The sequence below is a fragment of the Lagopus muta genome, chromosome 7 (assembly GCF_023343835.1).
Source record: "Lagopus muta isolate bLagMut1 chromosome 7, bLagMut1 primary, whole genome shotgun sequence".
Lineage (NCBI taxonomy): Eukaryota > Metazoa > Chordata > Aves > Galliformes > Phasianidae > Lagopus > Lagopus muta.
In genome coordinates, this window is record NC_064439.1 from 29,739,104 (window position 1) to 29,761,417 (window position 22,314).

Consider the following 22,314-nt stretch of genomic DNA (forward strand, 5'->3'; position numbering starts at 1 on the left):
ATTTCTTTAGTGTCTGGTATCCAACTTGCTTCTATGAGGAACATTTCAGTTTCTTTGTATTATCACAGCGTTTCTGTAGATCAGGAAAGGTGCATTTCATAATTATTTTTGCAGAAATAGGTAACAATAATTCAAATAAAAAAAAATACTCTTATTTTATTTAATAAATCTAGGGAAAATGATCACTCATATTTGTGATAAGAGTTGAAAAAGTAAACAAAATCTAACCTTGTAGATGATCTCATCTTTAATATTTGTTTTCTGAGAAATAGAGTAGAAATCTAAAGATTCTTAGCAAAACTTTTACTGTTATAAGCCCATGAGAGTGGCATAATACAGTGACATAATAATAGATCTAATGTAAAGCAGGTTTTGTGTTGAAATATCAGTTTAATTCCCCACACTCACTTCTCTGAATGAAGTTTGAAACACCCATCCACTTTGGTGACTGACTTACTTTTAATGAGACCTCAGCCTTCTGAGTACTTCAGTGTGGTTTCATCAGGGTATGCCTCTGTTTTCATGTTATGTTTCCTCTCCTCTGTATTTAAAACTTCAAAAACTAAGTTAAGGAAGATGCTTTGAGCATTCATTTTGTAATATTTTATTTATGGAAAACTCTTGAAGTATAGTAGTTTGAAGAGTATAAAAACAATCCAGATCTTTTGAGAGTATTATTTTATAAAACCATATATAAAAGTAATTTTCATTTTGTAGCTATTTAAAAATTAAATTGATCACAAAACAATTTTAGATACACTTTGAAAACCCCTCTGACTGCAACACTCAGAGTCAGGTGCTCTTCCTACTGAAATCCATGGGAATAGATTTCTTCCTCACAGAAGTAACAACCACCAGTAAATAACTTCAGCTTTATTCAACACCACAAATGTTGATGGTACCATAAAGCCAGTATTTTAGAAATACTTCATGATATCTCCCTCCTGTAATCCATTTATATGGAGTTCTAAATGTATAACATATCCTTTCTACCACAACTGTGATGCATACAAGAAATAAAGGAAAGCAGATGTCTCTCCCTGACCTTCTACTGCATTTTAGATATCTGCAAATAAGATGCCTAGCTCATACTGCTGACAATGTGGACTGCTATGTGATATGTGAGCTATTCAGATTACAGAAATCTAGTCAGATCACCCCAGATATCAGAAAGCTGGTATTTATAATATTGGCTGGATTTCTGTTGTCTGTAAAGGGAATTCTGATACATAGTTGCTCTCCAAGTATTGACACTGTCATGTGTAATTTGGTGCTTAGTCTGTCAGCTGTCTCTCATTTTCAGTGGAGACTGTAGAAAAGCCACATTAAGTCCAATAATTTTCCAAAGAGAATTTTAATCTTCTTCCACTAACAAGGAGAATTTGCTAACCACAAGTTGTCTAATCCATCCTGTAAAACCACTTCATGCTGTGTACAGAACTCAGCACTGATTGAACCAAAAGCTGGACTCAAAGGACTCCACCAACTAATGGGCATCCCACTAGCAAGGCTTAATCTCCTCTCTCCTGCTGCAAGGGGCCTCAGATCCAGACCTACATCCAGCAGGGTATGAATTTGAATGCTATGTATTCCATGGTGCTTAGACTTCAGAATTAGCAGCAGAGAAGGGCTTCTCTCTTTCTCTCTCTTATTGCGCTTGAGTGAATCTTGGCTTTGTCATACCCCATGACAGGACGTACTTTTGGGGAAGGAAGAATTTTTCCCTCTTGGATTCTGGTGAAAGTTGTCATCAGCTCATGCTGGTATCTGGGTCTGGAAGAGAGACATTAATATCTTTTCTGATTAAAAAGTAAATAAACCTCTCATTAGCTCTCAAGGGAAATAACTGGATTCTGAGTTCAGATTCATTTTTACCAATTTCATAGGTAGGGGAACATTGCGGAATGTGGCTGTTCTACAGTATTACAATATGAAGGAGGAGTCTGAAGAGTAAAGTGAATGATAAATGTTCAGATTGTGTCTTCCTGTTGAATATAGCGTAGCATCCAACAAAGTTTTTTAAAAATCCCCATACAGTGGCACCGTCTGAAAGATTCCCTTTTGACTGTTTTTGGGTGCATATAGTAAGAATTTACTTGTAACTCATTAGAAGCTTTTTTGAATGAAATCAAAAAGGGAAACACAGTGTACATTGACTTCAAGGATATCTAGTAATGAGTAATGCCACTGGGATCCTCTAATGATTTCCATAAGTATCATTTCATCAGAAGAATACAACTAGGTTCTAGTGAATAACAAATTCTTACAAGAACAATAAGGAAGAAAAATAAAAATATATTTATTTTCCTGTTTTAGTTGACCTAAATGAATTTGTATCAATAAATAAGAATAAAATTTGAGTAAAAATACTATTAAAATTAAATTACTCTTCTTTGAACTTATTTTTGATGCAACTGATGCCAGAGTTATTTTTAGAAGATCTATTTTACCAGCATTATGTAATGCAGCTGAAGATCCATGAAAACAATTAGGATATAATTCAAGATCTTCAAATAGAGTTTTGTCATGTAGTCTAGATCACATAGCAGCCTTTTGTAATGATAAAAGAAGAATTAAAAAATACATGTCACTAATTATACCTATTTTTCAGTGTTCCTACCCTTTCTCTCATAATCACAGGCATGGAAGGGAAGATCAATGTATTTTGAATTTTGGTACTTCATAGTCTAATCTCTTTTAGTAGGCTGTTGCTCAGTAGAAAAATCCAGTTGTTCCCCAGATCCTTAACAGTTATTCAGGTATATTCTCATGCATACCTTGAAAATACTAAGTCCTCTTTAAAATGAAATATCCATTTCACCTTCTTCATACCCATCTTAATTTAGTCCAACCACAAGTTCATTAGAGTTCTCATCATCTGTTTTGGAAATAGTACAACAGAAGGAAACTTTTGTGAAAGGCTAAGCATGACTGTGCAGTGATGCATACAAAAATGTGAACTTATGTAACTTGCTTAATATTGCAAACACAGAGCTAGAAGTTCGACACTGCATGAAACCTGTATGGGCAGTCCAGATCTGGAGCTTATATCAACAGGACAAAAACAGGATCACTATCTCACTAGCATCCTGAGTCAACTGTGCAATCCCCAGTCTATGCAAAGGGTTTCTTTCCCTCCTGTGATTGTAAATTATAGCTGATCCATGTAAGGTTACACTGGAAAAAAAGAACATCTTCCAGAACTCCGCCCACCTCTTAGCTAAAGGTCTGAATTATTAATTTACAGGAGAAGGATGATATTTAAAAGAGGTGGCTACTTAGCAGATGCCTATATTGTCCTTTAAAGCACTGGAGCTTGGATGGATCTACTTTAGGATGTGACTTTCTTGGATCTTCCTTTCACCACAAGCTGTATGTATGTCAGGCAGATATAATGCTTTGAACCACCTCTCAGCCCTGCCAGTCAGTTTTGTTCCTTGGAATCCAGTATTAATCACCACAAACACAGAAATCTGAAATGCACAAACAGCAGATTGGCAGAAATCCTACTGCTGTGGTCTGATCTGCCAAAATATTTTCACTCACAAGAAAAAAAGGCCAAGCACATGTTAATTGTCTGCCATGGAAAAATCCAGCTACCTCAGGGGAAAACAATATTGTGATCACAATGCAACTTTCTTAGCAGAAGCAACAACTCTTCTAAGCCAGGTGATTGAAACCAGGTTTACAATCAGGGTCATTCCTTCTGCTCACCTATAGTACTTTGAGCACTGCAGTAGTTTCTACAAACAGGGCTTTGTTTACTTAGGTTTGTGTTAAGAAAACACTGTGAGATCTTGCCAGTGAACAAGCCATTTGAAGCCATACACTGATTAAAGTATCCAGCTCCTGGAGAGGTCCATGGCTGTCAAGTCTCATGTTATAGCAGTTTTTATCCACCTTGTTCAGAAATCACCCCTCTGGAATGGACTGGCCACATTTCTGTGGTCTACCACTTAATCTGATTTTATTTTGTGCCTACATGATGCAACTAAGACATATTAATTACCTTTTGTGTTTTGCTGGGCTGTGTCACAGTGATATTACATAAAGTAAATTCACAATGTTATTTTGAGAGTGCAAAATGAAGGATGTGTATTACATGCTCTGCAATACAGCATGACAGCCTGCAGAAATGAGGGCACAAAGACCATGTCTAAGGACTACAGAAGATGGAACCAACCAAAATTGTCCCATATAAATTAGTCTTCGGGAGTAGGCTCAGGAAACTATGCTCAAAACCAAACTTAATCTGAAAACTAATTGAATTACATCAAAAAGAAGCCTGGAAGTAAATTGGTATGTCATGTCAATGATTCACCACAGGTTACAGACAAGGAAGTGCATAACAGTGGTTGAGTTGGCACATGCCGTATGCAGCATAGAAGAAACTTCAGAAGGAAAATGTTACGAATTTGTTCTTGAATTGCACCAGTGGCACACGTCTTCTGAGGGTAGGAGTTCACTTCTTCATCACTTTTAAGTGCTCTAACATTTGTCCAGTTGCCCGATTTCCTATGTCTAACCAGAAAAAAACAAGATTGTTGTCAGTTGTTCCACAGGCTTGGTTTATACTTGACTTCATGTCCTTTACAAAAATACAAGATGTACCAGCTTTGTTCCGTTTTGCCCTTCGTTATGCTTATCAGTGCATCAGAGAAAATAGAGTTGATAGGGATCTCAGAAGGCAGTCTAATCTTTCCCCCAGCCTTAAGGAAAATCTTTTATAACAAGTATTTCCCTGTAGGCAATTTCTTGACTTAATAGGAAAAAAGTAAAAATCTGTATTCTAGATTCTACCAGCTCCCTCAGTAGTCTGCTCAGTAGTTAACTATCCAGAGAGTTAATGACATTTTCATAGTATCTAACTTTTGCCTTTCTTACTGTAATTCAGTACCATGGTAGATATGGAAGATACCATATTACTTTGTTTTTGCAAGACTCTCAATTTTTTTAGTATTTGCATGCTTTCTACTACATCAAACTCAATTCCATCTGTCCTTTCTCACAGTTCATAATTTCTACAGCCCTTTAATTTTGCTTTCTTCCATAACTCCTTTCACCCACGTTTTCTTGAAACAACCAAAATTAAACACAGCACTCCATCTGAGGATTTAACAGTGCTAACCATAGCAAATACCACTCCATGTGTTTCACATATGACTCTTTTGTGTTTCTTTTTCCTCCATTTTTCCACAGCAGTTTGATATTGTTGGCTTTTGGGTTTTTCTTTGCTTTCCATCACTATATTCTCTTCAATGCTGTTCCATGGAGAAACTGCCCACTGTCTTAATCTGTATTTACTGGCCTATAATCCTAATCTGTACTTTTTGATAGATTATTCTTAAGCAAATATTGCATTCTTTGCTTCCACACAAAAGAATGGCCTTTTATTTGTATTTTAAGCCCTTAACAATTTTGCATTAACTGCCAACTTAATTTCACCATCCCTTTCATTTAAATTTTCTTCCTTGATCACATTCTGCTTCTAAGGGTGAGATGTAGACAAGCACAGCTTCTATTAATTTTCTGACCTTTTGAAAATTCTTTTTCCCCACATATCCCAAGAATTTAAGAAGCTTTTTATTTTCCCTTTTGTACATGCTGCCCAACAGATGACTAGGCATTTAGTGGTCTCTGAATTCCTTTCATTTAGCTAGACATCATCCTCCTAATTCTTCTGGTATGATGGACAAAAATCACAGTTTTGTCTTTCTCCTGTTGCAAGGAATGCCTCAGAAGGTATATTCCCTTTCTTTGCTCCATTTTTCTGAGAAGATGTAGATCTTAACATTCAGTTCTGTGAAGTATAGGTCTTTATCAGGCTAAGTCACCATTTTTTGTAAAGTATGAAGTTTTCCTGTTCAAGATATATAAAGAGCTCGGGAGAATGCAGAATTACTACCTTCTGTGCTTCCTATGATCTTGGACACATATATCACTCAATTGTTTTAAAGAAAAAACTGTATTTTCTTTTTTAGGAAAAAAAGAATCACATTAACCTGACATAGTTATTGGTTACATCTAAAACAGGTGTACAAATTTAATAGTAAAGGATTATGTTTTTGTATCAGTGAATACTTGCAAGTTGATCTGGTTAAAAGAAATTGAGGTGAAATAGATATCTTTGATATAATTCTACTTAGCTAAAAGAATCAGGTAGGTTCCCACTTTCTATTTTCAGAAATAACACAAGTAACTTGCTTCCTTTGTCACAGAGTTATGACTTATGGACAAAAGCTCAGTCTTTCTCTGAAAGTTCAAATGTTGTGTTCTATTTCTTACCTTTACCCTACATGGTTTTTTTTTTTTCTTCAGCACTCACCTCTATTCAGACTTTGTGTTCTTCCATCCACTGCATCAAATCCTTGATAGTTTTGAAAATTCAAGTGCTGTAATAGTATTCAAATGTCTCGGTTTGGTCTGTAGAATTGCAGAATTTTAATCAGCTGCTCTCTATAAAGAAACTAAAAAAAACCCTTAACTTACAGTTTTCGAATATGATGAATATCCCCAGAATTTTTCACTTAATACTTAGGAGCAGACTCATAGCAATATACCTGCAATACTACCTCATATATTTAGGCATTACAGAACTTTTCATGGCAACACAGAGTCTGAATTAATCAGAGTGCTTGAAAACAAGTAAAGCTCTCTTATCCTCCAGTTAACCAGAGCTAAGTAGCTTAACCAGTGGTATTACTAATCTTAACTTAGTAAACAATGTTTACCCCACTCTTCATTGCCAAAACTGATAATCTTAAACTGTGATGTTTCTGCTCTGTGATGGAGAGGAAAAAGGGTTTCCTCTAAAAGACACAGAAGCCCATGGCTGCTCCAGGACAAGGTACTTTTCATTCTCATGGGTACTTGCAGGGAGCACAGTCTGGATCTACCAGAGAGTGACAGGAAAAAGAATTACTTTCTCATTGCAGACATTAATTAAGATTAGGCATAATCTTTATATTCATTCTCACGTACATATTGACAAAAGTTAACCATGTGGAATACACTCATAGGTTCTGTATTTATGACCAAATAGCCAACCTATTACCCAATGAATTCAATGAAGAACTTATGATGATGAGCCATTTCTTAGATGCACACCAAAATACTATCCTATTTCAGAGTGAGGATGCAGGTAAAGTGACATGACTACAGCTACTTCCCTTGGTTTTTAGTGTTATTACCATTGAGCTTGAGTACAGTTAATGTGCCCTTGTACTGTCATGGAGATGTGGGAGTTGAATGTGACTAATGTGATAACTGCAGTACTAAAGTTCCATTTTGGTCAGATTTCTGAAAAATAAACACAAAAACATTTTTTTGTGTGTTTTTTGTGAATAATATATATAACAAAGATGCAAAAGTCACAAAACAGCTATTATCAAAGCATAATGGGGAAAAAAATGTCTTTTAAAGTTCCATCCTGATAAATATATCCCAGCCACAGAGGAAAGGTAAGAGATCACCTACAGTTTAGGTAACAGTCAATTACCACCAATGACTACACATGTTCAGCTCATGGGTGCAGACTGGTTATCATGCTGGCGTCTGGGCTGCTGCAGAGTTGACAGTAAGTGTGTGCTACAATACAGATCAGGGTCTGAACAGGTGAGTAGTTCTTGGAAAAAGGCTTCTGTAACTTGGGAGCCCAAACAGACTGCTTCAGTCTGTGCTTCTGCATCTACTCAGATGAAACTTTTTTATGAAAAACTACTCCACAGATGTAATCAAATATACTTATCTAAATTATCTTGCTCATATTGGTGTGCAACACTTTATTGTCTCCTACTATTACATAATTGGCACTAACTGGGTAGCGCAGGCACTCTACCAGCTGTCCACCTTTGCTAATGTGAGTACCCCTCCATAACACTGAATATTATCTTGCCTCCACGTACTTTCTTCAGGATCACTAAATCCTACATAGTGCTGGCACTTCTGCATAACAACTGACATAGTCAGCAGGATCCCAGCTAAAGAAAGTACAGTTTACAAGAGGGAGGGATTGGATTTGCTGGGGGAAATCCTAGGGTGGAAATAGATCATCTTGTGGTATGTGGTTGCCCAAGGAATACAGAAATGAGGGCTGCTGTGAGAGTACAAGAATGCTCTGAAGTTGCCAGAGTAATTGGCAATTTTAGAAACAGAGGGAATATAAACTGAATTGAGAAAGGAGGACATTGAATAGGACCACATTCAAATTCACTGGTAGGTGATCACGGTTACCTGAGTTCAGCATGACTTAGACTGCTCCCCTTGTTAGAGTTGTTTAGATCTGTATAGTATGCCTGATTTGCAAAATGCAGATTCATGCTAAGGATAGCTGGCAATCTCCCACAGTTATTGCAGCTTGGACAAAAGGACTTGGCAAGAGAACACAGATTTTGATCTGATAAAGGCAAGGCTATTGTCTGTAGAGTGTCAGGCCAAAAACAAAAATAACAGTGAAGGAAAAGGGAGTATATCTACTCCTTCACTGTCTGATCCAGCAAGGAAAGGAAACCCCTCCCACCCTTCTCTATTTGTCCCCCCCAGGGAGAAGCTGCAAGGCATGGAGAACAAAGAAGGCACTGGACCTGCCTAACTGAGAAAAAAATTATCAGTACATGAATGATAATAGTCCATATACACATATTTTGAAGATAATATTTAATGGCATTTCTACTTATCATACAATTCCATACAAACCAGAACAGATATTATAGAAAATTATAATGACACTTTGAAAACAGCCATTGGTGCTGACACTCAATCTTTGAAGGGGTGGGCAACATGGCTGTATGGGGTATTAAGAGACTTAAATGAAAGACCTCAAAATGGTTGACCCAGGGCTTTACACAAGCTACTTGAGCTTCTCCACTTAGGGTACAGATGATAGGAATTGAAAAACATATAAGGCCACAAATTGGCATCATAAACAACTTACTGCTCCCTGCCTCTGTTGACCTTGTTAACCACGTGGTAGAATGGCTATGGGAGGTTCAAGGAAAGCCAGAATCATGCAGCTTCCTTGCTCCTAAGTTATTGGAAAAGGGAACTTATGTAACCCCGCAGGTGCTTTGTACCTGACACATCAAAATGCTTGTCAACATACCAATTTTTATTGTACGAGGAATATGATTATATCATTATGGTAAATTCAGGTGCCTCCTATGTCACCAGTTACATCTGTACAGTGTCCAGTATCAGGACAAAGAGTCTGGTAAAACCAATCTGGTTATAACCCTATTTAAGCAGAGGTATTGACGCAGGATTGCAATGTTGACTGTATATTAGTTTGGAAGGTGGATTTTCCACTACTATTCCATTTAAGGTCCATGGCTAAAGTACTTACTGACTGGGCAACTCATATAACCTATGTTGTTCACCAGGCTGATTGTTGGGTCTATACCATTTTACCCACAGATGTGAGTTAAGGGTTATCTTGGTACGTTAGCCTGAATGACACACCAAGCTCTTCAGTAGAATAGAACTGTAAGCAGAATGGATGAGTGTCCTTCAGTGAAACAGTTTCCAAAGTAATGGATGAAGGCTGAATACAGAATCACACGCAACCTCATCGCCCTATGGATCACCACAGTGTACAGGATGATGTAGGCCAGCTCTCATCTTTAATGCTGAGGGTACGACTCCAGATGCTTTGCTGTGTTGAATGAAGCTCTTTTAATTGAACTGATGTGTGGCTGGGGGCTTTACTCAGTGCTGGTGTAAGAATATTACCTTACCTAAACAGTTGAATAAGAGTTCTCATAAGTCTTTTAAGCATATGATACTATGAGGTTCTTTGTGATCAATATGACTGGCCATACTTATCATCTAACTAGACTGGATGAGGTACTTGGGGTTGGCTTTATGTACCCAGTGCAATACATTCCAAGTAACCACAAACACAAACTTATTGCCCAACCTTTCTCACCTGTCATCAGTATAAATGGACTGCTTAGTGTTTCTGTGCTATGGCCATCTTCTCACCACACACTGAAGCTATCTCTACTGAGTGGCAAGTACCTGCGTTAGCTAATCATACTGCAGCAGCACTAAATGTAACCCAACAAGCTATTGGACTGATCAATCAAGAATTAGAACACAAAAAATTGTACTAGAGAATCATGTTAGACATACTGAACTGCTGTTCAAAGGGGTACCTGTACAGTTATTAACACTGATTGTAGTGTATGTATTCCTGATGTACTCAAAAGTGTAACTCATAATGTCACAGAAGAAGATCCAAACAAACAGAACAAATGAAAAATGATCCCATCTCTACCTGGTGAGCCTCCTTTCATTCATGGAGGAGGAATGGTTGTACAGTATTATTGGATTGTCTTATTTGCCTTATTAGTTGCTGCACAGTCTATTGTTTATGTGGAATTTGGATGCAATGCACATCAGCTATCTTCAAAAACTTATGTTTCAGTTCAATCCATAAAGGGTGGATTGTGTGGAAAAATACAGATCATGGCTTGATCTAGCACTTGGGAAAGGGCTTGTGTAACTTGGGAACAAAAACAGAGTGCCTCAGTCTGAACTTCTGCACGTACCCAAAAGAAACATGTTTATGAAAAATTACTATGAAGCTGTAAAAAATATCTTTGGTTTATTTGAATGACCTTGTTCATTTTGGCACGCAATGTTTTATTGTCTGCTGTTATATATATGACATGGCACTAAGGGTTAGAATGAACACTCTACTGGCCAGCCAGCTCCAGTAATATTAGTACCCTTCTATTAAATTGACAAATATTTACTCACTTCCATGTATTTTCTTCAGGATAAGTAAACCACAAACAGAAGTGCTGGTTCTTCTGCATATCAGTAAGTAGCAACAACGCTTGTATGATATAAAACTCCCTCTTTGCATTTGATTACTATTTTGATGAGGTATTCCACTAAAGTCAGATGTCTACTACTTTAACATATGATGCATTATGTTCTCTGAATTCTACTGCTTTACTAGAGAAATGAGTTCTTATTTCTAGTTTTTTTTTAGTGCTTTTGAGGACTTTCTGGTGATTGTTTGTTAGTTTTTAATTGTGCTGTATTACGAATAACTGTTCTTCAGAGTAGTTATCTCTTTTAGTTCAGTCAGTTATGGGTGGTGTTAATTAATATTACATGATTGGATTTAATTTCTTCTTTCCTATTGCTAATTGCTTCTGGACAAATAAAAAAAATGCATGGAATTGCTTTGATTAAAGGGGTACAAGATTATAAGTGTTTTCAGATGCAGTATTTTCTAAAGTTAAAAAACATTTTGGATAAAACACAAAATAACATTTACCTTCCAACTCATATTTTATTATACTGGACCCCAGGTGTTACCAAGGCATTATTTCTATCTACAATTTATTCACTACTTGTGTTACTTCTGTTCCTTTCTCTGTGGATGGCAGTCTCTTCTCCTTCTTCTCCTTTAGTCCAGAACTTTTGTGTCTGCAAAAACACGGAAATCAGATTATGTTATCTTATTTTTCACTGAAATATGGAGCAGTTAATTGTAGTTACACTTAGAATCATAGAATCCTTAGAGTTGGAAGGAATCTCTGAAGGCCATCTAGACCAACTCCGCTGCATTGAACAGGGTCATTAGGCTGCCCAGGACCTTATCCAGCTTTACCTGGAAAGTCTCCAGGGATAGGGCATCAACCACTTCTTTAAGGAGGGAGTTCACATTGCGTCTTTTTTGGACTCAATTTTCTAAGCTGGGCAGGTCTTAGGCTTTCTCTTACCTTGTGTGCAGTGCACAGAGGAGTGGATGTGAATGGCAACTGTCACTCTGGTGCTGCTATGTGTATTAATGACTGCTGATTAGGTTTTGAAAAGTGAACCCTCTGCATTGGTAAGGCTTCTGATCTCATGAAGGATTGTGTGCAGTTTGAGGCACTGCAGTATAAGAAGGACATAAAACTATGACAGAGTGTCCAAAAGAGGGCCATGAAAATGGCAAAGGGTCTGGATAGTAAGATGTATGAAGAGTGGCTGAGATGCCTTGGTTTGTTCAGCCCACAGTAGAGGAGTTGAGGGGAGGCCTCATGGCGGCTGCGGCTCTCAAAGGGAGCAGAGGGCAGCGCTGAGCTCTGCTGTCTGACAGCAACAGGACCCAAGAGAATGGCATGGAGTTGTGCCAGGCGGGTGGCAGGTTGGGTGTTCAGAAAAGGTTGTTCACCAGAGGGCAGTGGGAATGGAACAGGCTGCCCAGGGCAGTGGTCGTGGCATCAAGCCACAGATGAAGAAGCATTTGGACAATACTTTCGGAAATATGGTTTCAATTTTGAGTGGTCATGTGTGGAGCCAAGAGTTGGACTCAGTGACCCTTATGGTTCCTTTATAACTCTGGATATTCTACACTTCCATGAAAGTGCTTGTGTTTCAAAGGCACCAAACCTTCACCAGCTGCCCCTTTTAAGTAAGTTGTGCAGCAGCTCTGAAAACTGGGTCAAGAGAGTTTCTACTTTTTTTATGCTATGTGCTCTGCCAGCCCCACGCCTATCATAAAATCCACATCAGGCATTTGCTTTCTATCTGGGATGTTGCTAAAACTGATCAGTCAGTTTCAGAAGTGACCTACCACCAAACTTAAAATAACAGCTAATCGCCTATTTTAACAAAAGCCCAGATATGGTAAGTTGTTCTTGCTCCCTCCCAGGCAAACAAGGAAACAAACCTGTTTCCTTTGAAGAAAATAGTGCATGTAGCTGGGAACCTTGGGGCTGGGGCAGCACAACATTTCAGTTTACCACTCTTTCCCTTCAGTTGAATTCTGTAAATGCAAATTCTTCATGGCTTCAGAAGCTTTTCATAAGCAGCTGCTGATGTGTGTTACCCAGGCTTAACTCTGAGTCTGCGACATAAGCCCTAGGTAATGCTGATGAAATAAGAAAGTACTAAAAAGTAACAAGCCTGACACACAGAAATTTGAAACCCAAGCAAATACAGAGGGTCCCAGGGGGTGGGAACCAATGAAGACTAAAAATGTCTTTGCTTCTGTAGTTCTTTCAGGGCAGCATAACCAATATGTAAAATGTAACCTGAATTCCATGGGGAAGGCTAAAGAGGGAAGCTAAGCTAGGTTTAGCCCCGAAAACATGATTCAAGAACTACTTCAGTTATCTCTGAAGTTAACTGACTAGCTTAACTGAGACTCAGCTTTGGGACAGTGGTATTTGAGTGGATAGGGAAACAAGCAGAGTTTATTTTTCTTAAACATTAAAGTCATTACTGTTAGTAAATGATGCAGACTTTGGTATAGATGGGGAAGGGAGTGGAAGAATCCCTATTTTAGGACTGCACAGAAAAACTGTTTTGTGTACCTGTTTTCTTCTAAGAGGGGGAAAAAAATACAAATCCCACTGAGTTAACCCAAAGCAAAGAACAGTTTTAGTTTTGCTAGAATGAAGCGCAGCACAAATTCTCGGAAGAGAATTACATGGGCAAAACACAATGCTTTTGTGTATTAGTTCCTCTGAGAACAGCAACAAATTTAGCTAGCTTTGATCTTGATGTTGCTTAGAAGTGGGAAGTGAAAACGCTTTCAGTGGTCTAGTTAAAGGTCATCAGTATCTTTATTCCTAGTTGAAATTCACTGAATACAGTGAAGCAATTCCCCAAATCCAATGTGCTCTCACAAGCCTGATTTTACTTTTTTTTCCCCCCGGGCAAGAGACTTTTCTTCAATACCTAAAATACCTACCTCCATGTGCCTGAAAATAGGGGATTAGGGAACTCCTCTGAAGAAGTGGTCCCTGCGATAACTTTTCCCAACTAAAATTCTTTCAGCGTTAGTAACAGTGAGAACCAAGTCAGAAAGCGCTGTTCGGGCAGCCGTGCCAAGCAGCTCGCTGTGGGTGCCTGCTGTCAGCCCAAACCCCTGCCCGAACTCTCCCTCCAGGCTGCAATTCCACCTCCACCTGCCAGCCGAGCGACAGGCGGGCAGAAGGGCGGTCCTGCCCGTGGCGGGGTGCGGGCGGTCCCGCCCGGGAGGCAGCTGCAGGGCACGGCCGGTTCGGCAGACACTGTAGAGTGGGGTTCGGGCAGCGGCTGGTAAAGGTTCTATGGGGCTGGTCCTCCTGGTCACCAAAAAGAAAGGGCACAGCATGAGGTGTAAAGGTAAGCTGAAATAATACGAAGAAAGGCACAGCCAGGAGCCTTAATTGAGGATGCTTAAGCTAGATATGTATTTTTAATGTCGGGTTGATTATATGTTCTGTTATCCTTTTAGCCTACATCAAATTCATGTGTGTTTCTGCTTGTATGTGTTAAGCTGCATCAAGTAAAGCCTGGGCACAGCTGGCACCTCAGTTGCTTACTGCCTCTAAACTTTTCTTAGCAGGTGCGTGGCAAAATACATGAGCACATCTTTGGTCCTTAGCATGATAATTATGATTGTATTACATCCATAAGTTTAGTTCAAGCTAACGATGGAAACCTTCCATCCTGTACTGAATCATCCACACTAATCCAAATGTGAATCGTCTAGAGACTATTAAAACAGGCTGCTGTTGCTCTAATTTGCACTGTTAGTAAGATTTCCTCAAAGGCGGTCTTTAATCACACTATTACATGTTTCTTTATCATTACATTTCAGTCAGATAATTGTGCTACTTAAATAAAGTGACACGTGAAGAAATGCAGATGTAATGTGAACATTCTAAATATCTACTCTTTCCAAACGTTTTGATATGGAACTTTTGATGTTTGGCTTTGTGGGGTATGGGGTAGGGGAGTTACTTGGGTGTTTGTTTGTTTGTTTTTCTTTCTTTTTTGTGGGGAGGGGGAGAATTTCATTTTTTCCTCTTTTTTCTGCATATGTTTTGTTTAACGTAACCTTTGTCTTTATCTCAGAATCATACAAGAAAGAATGACAGTGAATCAAAGTGTAAGTTTCACAGAAAACGACATCTCTGAAACTGGTAAGTAGCAGGCACAAAAACAGCATGTGCATTTACAGAGTATATTCCGTAACTCTGTATCTGAAAGTGCATCATAAATCTTTCCTCACCACCACAGAGACAGCATATGTACAGTATCTAAGTCTGTACACTTGCTGGCAATTTACTGGACATACCTGATTTTTTCTCCTTAATGATTTCAGCCCACTTGGTTTCTGTTGAGAATTCAGTAACTTAAAGCCACCACCTAGAAGACATTAATGCATGAGTCATTCCACCGACTTCAACAGAATTCATTTACCTGTGTAAAATTCGTATTTAGGTGTGTCCTAGTCTGGGCTAGAAAATGCTCTTTAGACAGGCTTATTAAGGTTATTTCAAGTTTTTTATATAAGTCTTTTTTTGAACTGACTGATGAGAGAATATGAAAAAGAGTATACAGAAAATTCTACTCACTCAGCAGTCAAGGATAGTTTGGATGTGAAATTGTTGGTGCATTGAGTCCTTTTCCCAACCATTTCTTTATCCATTTATTATATCCCATCCTATGCTTTTACAGTTTTAAGCTTTCTAGGATAGGAGTCCTCTTATGTAGATTATCCTTAGCACAAAGGAGGTGAGGAGGTGATTTACAGGCAAATGCATGATTCCTGAGTGAACTCACCTGTATTCAGTGTTACCTACACCAATTATAACTTTCACTATAAGCAATTCTGCTTATTTCTTTAGGACTTATGTTTTTTGCAGCCACTTCTGTAAGTGTTGAATCATTGCTCAGATAGTCTTTGATAGCTTGTCTGCATTAATATATTCTTAACTGTTTTCATCTCAGAAATCTAGCTGGAAGCTTTTTCAGGAGAGGAGCAGGTAAACTGAAGAGAAAGGAAGCTTCAAAAAGAAGAGACTGGTCTGTCCAAGAATAGAAGAAAATATTAGTCTTTAAGCTTAAAATTGAATTTTTTCTTCTTTTGAAAGCAAAAGAATTATCAGGAAAAGCTGTAACAGACTACTAGAAAAAAAAGTGGAATGTTATGTTAAGAAAATCTGCTTTTTATTCTGCAGAATTTGCAAGCATGGAATATGATAACCCTTCTTTCCAACATGAGGAAAATCTTGAAGAAAGTGACCAGTTGAAGGCCAAGAAAAAAAGGTAGGACTTCCTGAACTCAGCAGATTGGCCATGGGTATATTGGGTGCAGGGCTATATTTTTAATATGATTTTGCTAAAAAATGCTTATGTTAATTGTATTCTGTGTCTTCTAGGAAAAAAGATAAGACAGAGAAAAAGGTGGTTGGCATCTTTGAACTGGTCAGTGCCTGGATTGGCGGCTTACTTCTTTTGTCATTGTCAATTGTTTGCCTATTAATTGTGATTCAGAAATTGAAAAAAAAGAAAAACACCCCAAAACCCGGAGACCTATGAAGACCTTTGGTGCTGTTACATAAAGTCCTCGCCTTAGTGTATTGGTAGCACTTAGAGCACTAAAAAGGAATTGGTTTTGGAGAATGAGGCTTACCTGTGCTGAGGCTGATCTAGGCCATATGTACTGTGCACACCCTTGCCTGGGCTCTGTTTAAAAAGGGTTTGTCCTGTGCTTGATATCTGAAGGACCTGCTGTTTGAGAGGGCTGGGGTTATGTTTTTGTGACCATTTTTTCTACCTTACAGCTATTCCTAAGTAACTCTACACACAGACTTGCTTTTTCTAAAATAAGAGAACTCCTATTGTTCTGTGGTTTATTGCATGTCTGTTTACGCTTTGGAAGTGTGTTTAGCACAGTCGAGAATAAAATGTTCTCATTTCAGATGAATCACATCCAGGAGCAGCTATTGAAGTTCATATTCACTTTTGTTGTTTTTTTTTTTTTATTTTATTTTATTTTTGTTTTTTACTATTTCCAAAGCGAGGAAACATTTAAGGATAAGTAAGCCTTAAGGTGCAATTGCAGTTAGAGACCTTGTCTTCTGGTAGATCGAAGCAAGGTGCTGATCAATAAATCACCCTTGTTTAAATTTCAATAAACTGTATGTGGGACCTACTACAAAATTCTTCTTGTGTTCTGATTTTTCTTTTAGTTGTAGTCTTGCTGCTTTCTAGAATACATAGATGCAAATGTGTTCAGTATGTCTGCTGTACTGTATTTAGTATGCGAACTGCCAGGCATAATTTTACTCTTTTTCTTTAATGTTCACGTAGTTCCGCTATGCTGATTGGGTGGATATACTTTTGATGGTGGTTGGTTTGATCGCAGCTGCTGCTAATGGTACTGGATTACCACTCATGATCATTATCTTTGGAGATATGACAAATGCCTTTGTTCTAAGCGGTGTGAATTCAAGTATGTCAGAAGGTAAATTTAGAATTAGACTTCCCCACATACCATTATATTTTGCTACTGGAGCTAAGGCTGGTACATGACATAATGAGTGCATGATTAACAAAATTCAACTTTTTGCAAATTACTCGATCATGTTAAATTGTCATGGCTTGAACCAAATAAAAAGTATGTGCCTTATGAATCAGTTTCATCTCGTGTAGGATGGTGAGGAGAATGAATAACTTCTGTATCATCATTTGTCAGCTACTTGCTATTAGAAGTTCAGAGAAAAATAAATGTGTGTCTGCCACATGTCTTGCCCTAATTGGAAAATACAAAACACTTTGAAAGTGGTAACCCTATATTGTCATAATTTATCTTTTATGTATGATACATTCATAAGTACTTTTTTCCCCACAGGTTCTTCAGTAAATAATTCCAGTTGTCAACCAACTACAGATGTAGATATAGAAGCTGAAATGACAAAGTAAGAGTTGTCATAGTCATTCCATTAACAGAATATTTGGGGAATTCGTATGCGTGTGATCCCTTTGAGTGGAATCCAAATTTTTACCTGCTCAGAAGGGCTTCGCTGTAATGTGCTGCAGATTTCCGTATTTACTTTGGTGGGGTACATAATTATTGTTGCTTTTTGTGTAACCTCTCCCACAAGAAGCAGTGAGGTTATGTGGTCTTTTGTTCCCTTATCACAGGTTTGCTTACTACTATGTGGGAATTGGCTTTGCTGTGTTGATCCTGAGCACAGTCCAAGTATGGACATTTTTGATCGCTGCTACAAGGCAAACATCAAGGATTCGGCGGAAGTTCTTTTTTGCAGTGCTCCATCAGGAGATGGCTTGGTTTGATACTACCCAGATAGGAACACTGAACACTAGACTTACAGAGTGAGGACTCTGTATTTTTTGTTGTTGTTGTGTTTTTGTTTGCTTTTGACCTCCTGAGCGGGAAGATAAATGGCAGTTTTTGTTTAAACGCTTACAAGATAGTCTACAGAGAATTTAAAAGAATAAATGAACAAAACCACTGAAGCCTTTTCCATCACAGTGAAATTAAGACATCTGTGAGGGAGAAATTCATTATTTGTCCACTTCATTTGTTTCATTTCTGTGATATCAGCACTTGAAAGGGTTATGATGTGAAATGAAGTATTCTACTTGTCTGATGTGGGCTTTGTAGCGTTTATGAAGTATGTGGCAGACAGTACTAAACAAAAAAATCTGCTGTTTCCAACTATTTACAAATACTGAAAAGCTCTGACACTTTATTGAATGGAAGCGAACTCATGCTTTTATCAAGTCAGACCTCAGGCTGGACTCAGTCCAATGTCTCTTAGTCCTTGGTACTTTTCCATATTCCTCAGTGGATTTAGATTTTAGGACTATGATTGAAGATGCAATAGGACTGTATGTACAAGTTCAGACTTTTCTGGGTCTTAAGACAGCTTTGGTCAGAGCTACGTCCTGAAAAGTGGAAGAGAACCCAAAATGAAATTCCTCTCAGCTCTAGTGTCTGTACTCACTGAAGAGAAAATGGGAAAGGAAAAACAGAGGTTCTTCCAAATAATGATTTTCATACAGAATGGACATAACAATTTCTCTGAGGCTGCAACCTAAATTAGGAGTGTGAAATGTATTGGAGAGCACAAAGGAAAGAGTGGTTTGGAGAGGGTCACAGGAGGTGAGTAAGCAGTTTGACTGCTTACTTGTGTTACTCCATTCGGATTCTGGGTAAGGAAACCAGGTCACACGTGACCTGGTAACAGGGCACAGAAACAGCAGGAAATGGTAGAAAGTAAAGAAAACTACTCCTAAAAAATAGGTGCCTGCTTTGCTTTGGCCATAGAGAGACTAGTGGTACTGCTCAGTAGCTGCGGTTAGAAGTTTTGGTATCCCAGTTAGGAAATAGCCATGCAGGATGAAATAGGGGAGAGGTAGAATTATTGAAAGCTAACAATTATCTTTTTTTCTCTATTGTTATTTGCAGTGATATCAACACCATTCATGAAGGCATTGGAGATAAGATCTGTATATTTGTACAGTTTTTTTCCACATTTGTGACAGGGATTATTATAGGATTTGTCCATGGGTGGAAGCTAACGCTGGTGATTTTGTCAGTCAGTCCACTGCTTGCTGCATCAGCTGCAGTGTGGTCAACTGTAAGTATTCTGGGGTTAACAAACAAAACTAGTTCTTTTCATGTACAGAGAGGAGGGTCATAATGGGATAAACCTAGAGTTGTTTCTAAGTTGGGAGGTTTGTTCCACACTTCCTTTATAATTTCTGCTTCTGTAGCTTCTGTGGGTTCCCAAGCACTTACTTGCATGCCATTCCTCCCATCTGTCTAGTCTGTCTCCATGTCATGTGGCAGGAAGAGAATCTGCATCAGCATCTTCCTTGCATAGTATTTTTCTTGTGCAGAGCACTGCCTGAAGACACCACATTTCTTGCAGATGATTTACCAGGCTTCATGCTGTTAAGATTTGCATCTATGGAGTACGTATAGTCTTCCCTTTCAGACAAGGAAAGGTTTTTTCCCTTGTCATGTACTGTAGCCACATTTATGGGTAGTGCTTGCACTTCCAAGTGGTTACTTACATAGGTTTTTTTTACCCCTATTCAAGTATTTCAGAGAAGGCAGGAAGAGTATTGGGAGCTGTAGTGTGATTAGCATACATAATTTAATATTCACTGCTGTTTTAGATTCTGAACACCTCAGTTTGTGATTTTTTTTTTTTAATATGCTCTTGAGAACCATTCTGAAAAAATGCTGTTTATTCCCATTATCTAGAGAATAGTGCTATTGCTACAGTCCATTAAATTCTTCCTTATGAAGTAGAGTTCCCATACTTCTTCATGGGAGCCCAACCAGCTACAACTCACCTCCTTAATCCCATGCACATAAAAGTGTAGTTTGTACTTGTCCTTAGCCCAGAAAGAATATCTTAAGTCATCAGCTGATGTGATACGGTCTTTAACTGCAGTAGGAACACTATGAGAAAAGCTGGAGTTGAGAGTAATTCAGGGCCCAGAGGAGATGACCTTGTTTTCCTAATGTTCTGTCCTTTCCCTTGATTGTTAATTGCTCTTATTCACCAACACAGTGTGCATATCACTTCAGTATGCTGCAGTAACATACAGTTTTCAACTTCCAGCTTCTGGCATCCCTTACAGCTAAAGAGCTATCTGCTTACGCCAAAGCAGGAGCTGTGGCAGAAGAGGTCTTGACTGCAATCAGGACTGTTGTGGCTTTCAATGGACAGCAGAAGGCATTAGCAAAGTAAGCTTTTTGAGCTAATACTTGTATTTAAAATACAGAATGTGTGTGAGACTGTGGTTTTCATTTTATTTTGGTTGAGGTTTTTTTGTTTGTTTTCGGAGAGGCAAGGCAGTAAGATTCTCATTGGCGACCGTTTATTCTTCTGTAAGTGTATAGCTCACCTGAAGATAAACATAACTAGTCATAGTCAATAGAGGCTGTTTGGTGTTATCACTGTAGCATAGCCTCAAATTTCTCTTCTGGATGAGATCTGGAGTCTAATTTAGAACTGAAAGCGGTGGCAAGGTTGTCTTTACCTAGTAGTCAAATACAGCCAAGCACATGGTTAATAGATGACTTTTTAGAACATGCATTACTGTTCTGATCTTTGATTAATGGCTTACATTAAAGCCTCACTGGTTACTGGTCTTAAGTAGAATTGCATCATTGCCTTTTATTGCTGTAATGGTTTGCAAATAACATCTGTTGGCATAATGCAGCGTTGGTCCTAGTCATGTAATCTAGCAACTTACCTTTTACAAGCCAAATGTGGCTAATCACAAATGTAACACTTGTTACTAGATACATCTGCAAAATGATAATATTAACTACGTAGATACGTTATGTCACTAGTATCATCCAGCTGGAAAAGGCAAAGCAGAAAATCTAGACTGGATGACTCATGTTTCTTCTTTTTCAACAGCAATTTGTCCCGCTCTTGTGTAAATTTTCTTAGATGGTAGTTCTAGCTCAGGGTCCTGCTGCTTGCTTCTGCATGTCTCCTTCTAAGGACTGAGTTCTGGATATTCTATATCATATTCTATTTAACTGGATTTGCTATGAATTTGCAAAAAATTTGTGACTTCTTTACTTTATAAAAAGTAAAGGGAAAACAAAAAACAAAACAAAAAACAAAACAAAAAACAAAACAAAAAAAAAAACAAAAAAAAAAACAAAAAAACAAAAAAAAACCAACAAGAAATGACATAGATTAGACTTTCTTGGTCCTTACCAAGTCCAGTGGTGAGAACTACTTCAAACTGCTTTTTAACTATTTTCTCCTTTTTCCATTGTTTTCTGGGTTTGTTTTTTTTTTTTTTCCCCCCGCTAAGGTGACATCTTTTCTCTCCTTCCACACTTGCTCACGTTAAATGGAAGAAGAGCTTTGGTACTAGTGGCTTTCCTAGAAATTAGTGTCTTCCTGTGGGGTTAACTAGACTTCCCCTACTGACTTTCAAACTGTAGATTGTGACTCCTACATAACTCTTACAAGGTTACCTCAGAGTTAGGACCCTTCAAGGTATAGTACTTTCACAGTACTTGCGTAGATTGCTCTGAAATTAAAGTCTGTTATTTATTTCCATGGAAGCCACAACAGATACAAAAGTGCACAATAACACTATTTGATAGAGCAAATTCTCACCTGCAAAACACTCTTTTTTTGCATAGGAGCCACCATTAGTTGATGCATTTGGATGAGCTGATCAAAACACTTTACATCTGGTGGTATAACAGCTATACATGTCTGTCCAGAACGTGGCTTGACTTTCATGTTGCAGCTGCCACTGCTGAAACATACCACCTACTGCCTCGCTGTGCTTACATCCTCTAGTTGGACATTTGTTCAGCAAGAGCTGACGAATGTCAATGGATGCTGTTTTTCCTTCATGGAGGGATTCAGTTCCACCTCTTTACTTCATGCACACTTCCATGTCAGATACCAGTCTAGCAGACTGTCCCTCTGCTGCCATCTGTCGTACAGCAACAACATGTAACTGGTGGGAAAGTTCAGCCTCTGCTGCTGTACCAACAAAATCTGCCTCTGA

General features: G+C 38.3%; 1 protein-coding gene across 5 annotated transcripts in view; it reads left to right on the plus strand.

The window, feature by feature from the left end:
• The window catches only part of ABCB5 (ATP binding cassette subfamily B member 5), a 49,479-nt gene that overhangs the window by 392 nt on the left and 26,773 nt on the right, over positions 1-22,314 (plus strand). The window contains exons 2-10 of one of the 5 annotated variants that reach the window (XM_048950680.1): positions 10,778-10,821; positions 14,848-14,915; positions 15,957-16,044; positions 16,158-16,203; positions 17,092-17,245; positions 17,633-17,699; positions 17,926-18,117; positions 19,217-19,388; positions 20,385-20,509. In XM_048950680.1, the coding sequence (XP_048806637.1) occupies positions 14,864-14,915; positions 15,957-16,044; positions 16,158-16,203; positions 17,092-17,245; positions 17,633-17,699; positions 17,926-18,117; positions 19,217-19,388; positions 20,385-20,509 (896 nt within the window). In that variant the 5' untranslated portion in view covers positions 10,778-10,821; positions 14,848-14,863. Of the gene's footprint in view, positions 1-10,684; positions 10,822-13,841; positions 14,113-14,224; positions 14,336-14,847; positions 14,916-15,956; positions 16,045-16,155; positions 16,204-17,091; positions 17,246-17,632; positions 17,700-17,925; positions 18,118-19,216; positions 19,389-20,384; positions 20,510-22,314 lie in introns of those variants that run through there. The other 4 variants (XM_048950679.1, XM_048950678.1, XM_048950681.1 and 1 more) reach the window with 4 other exon arrangements.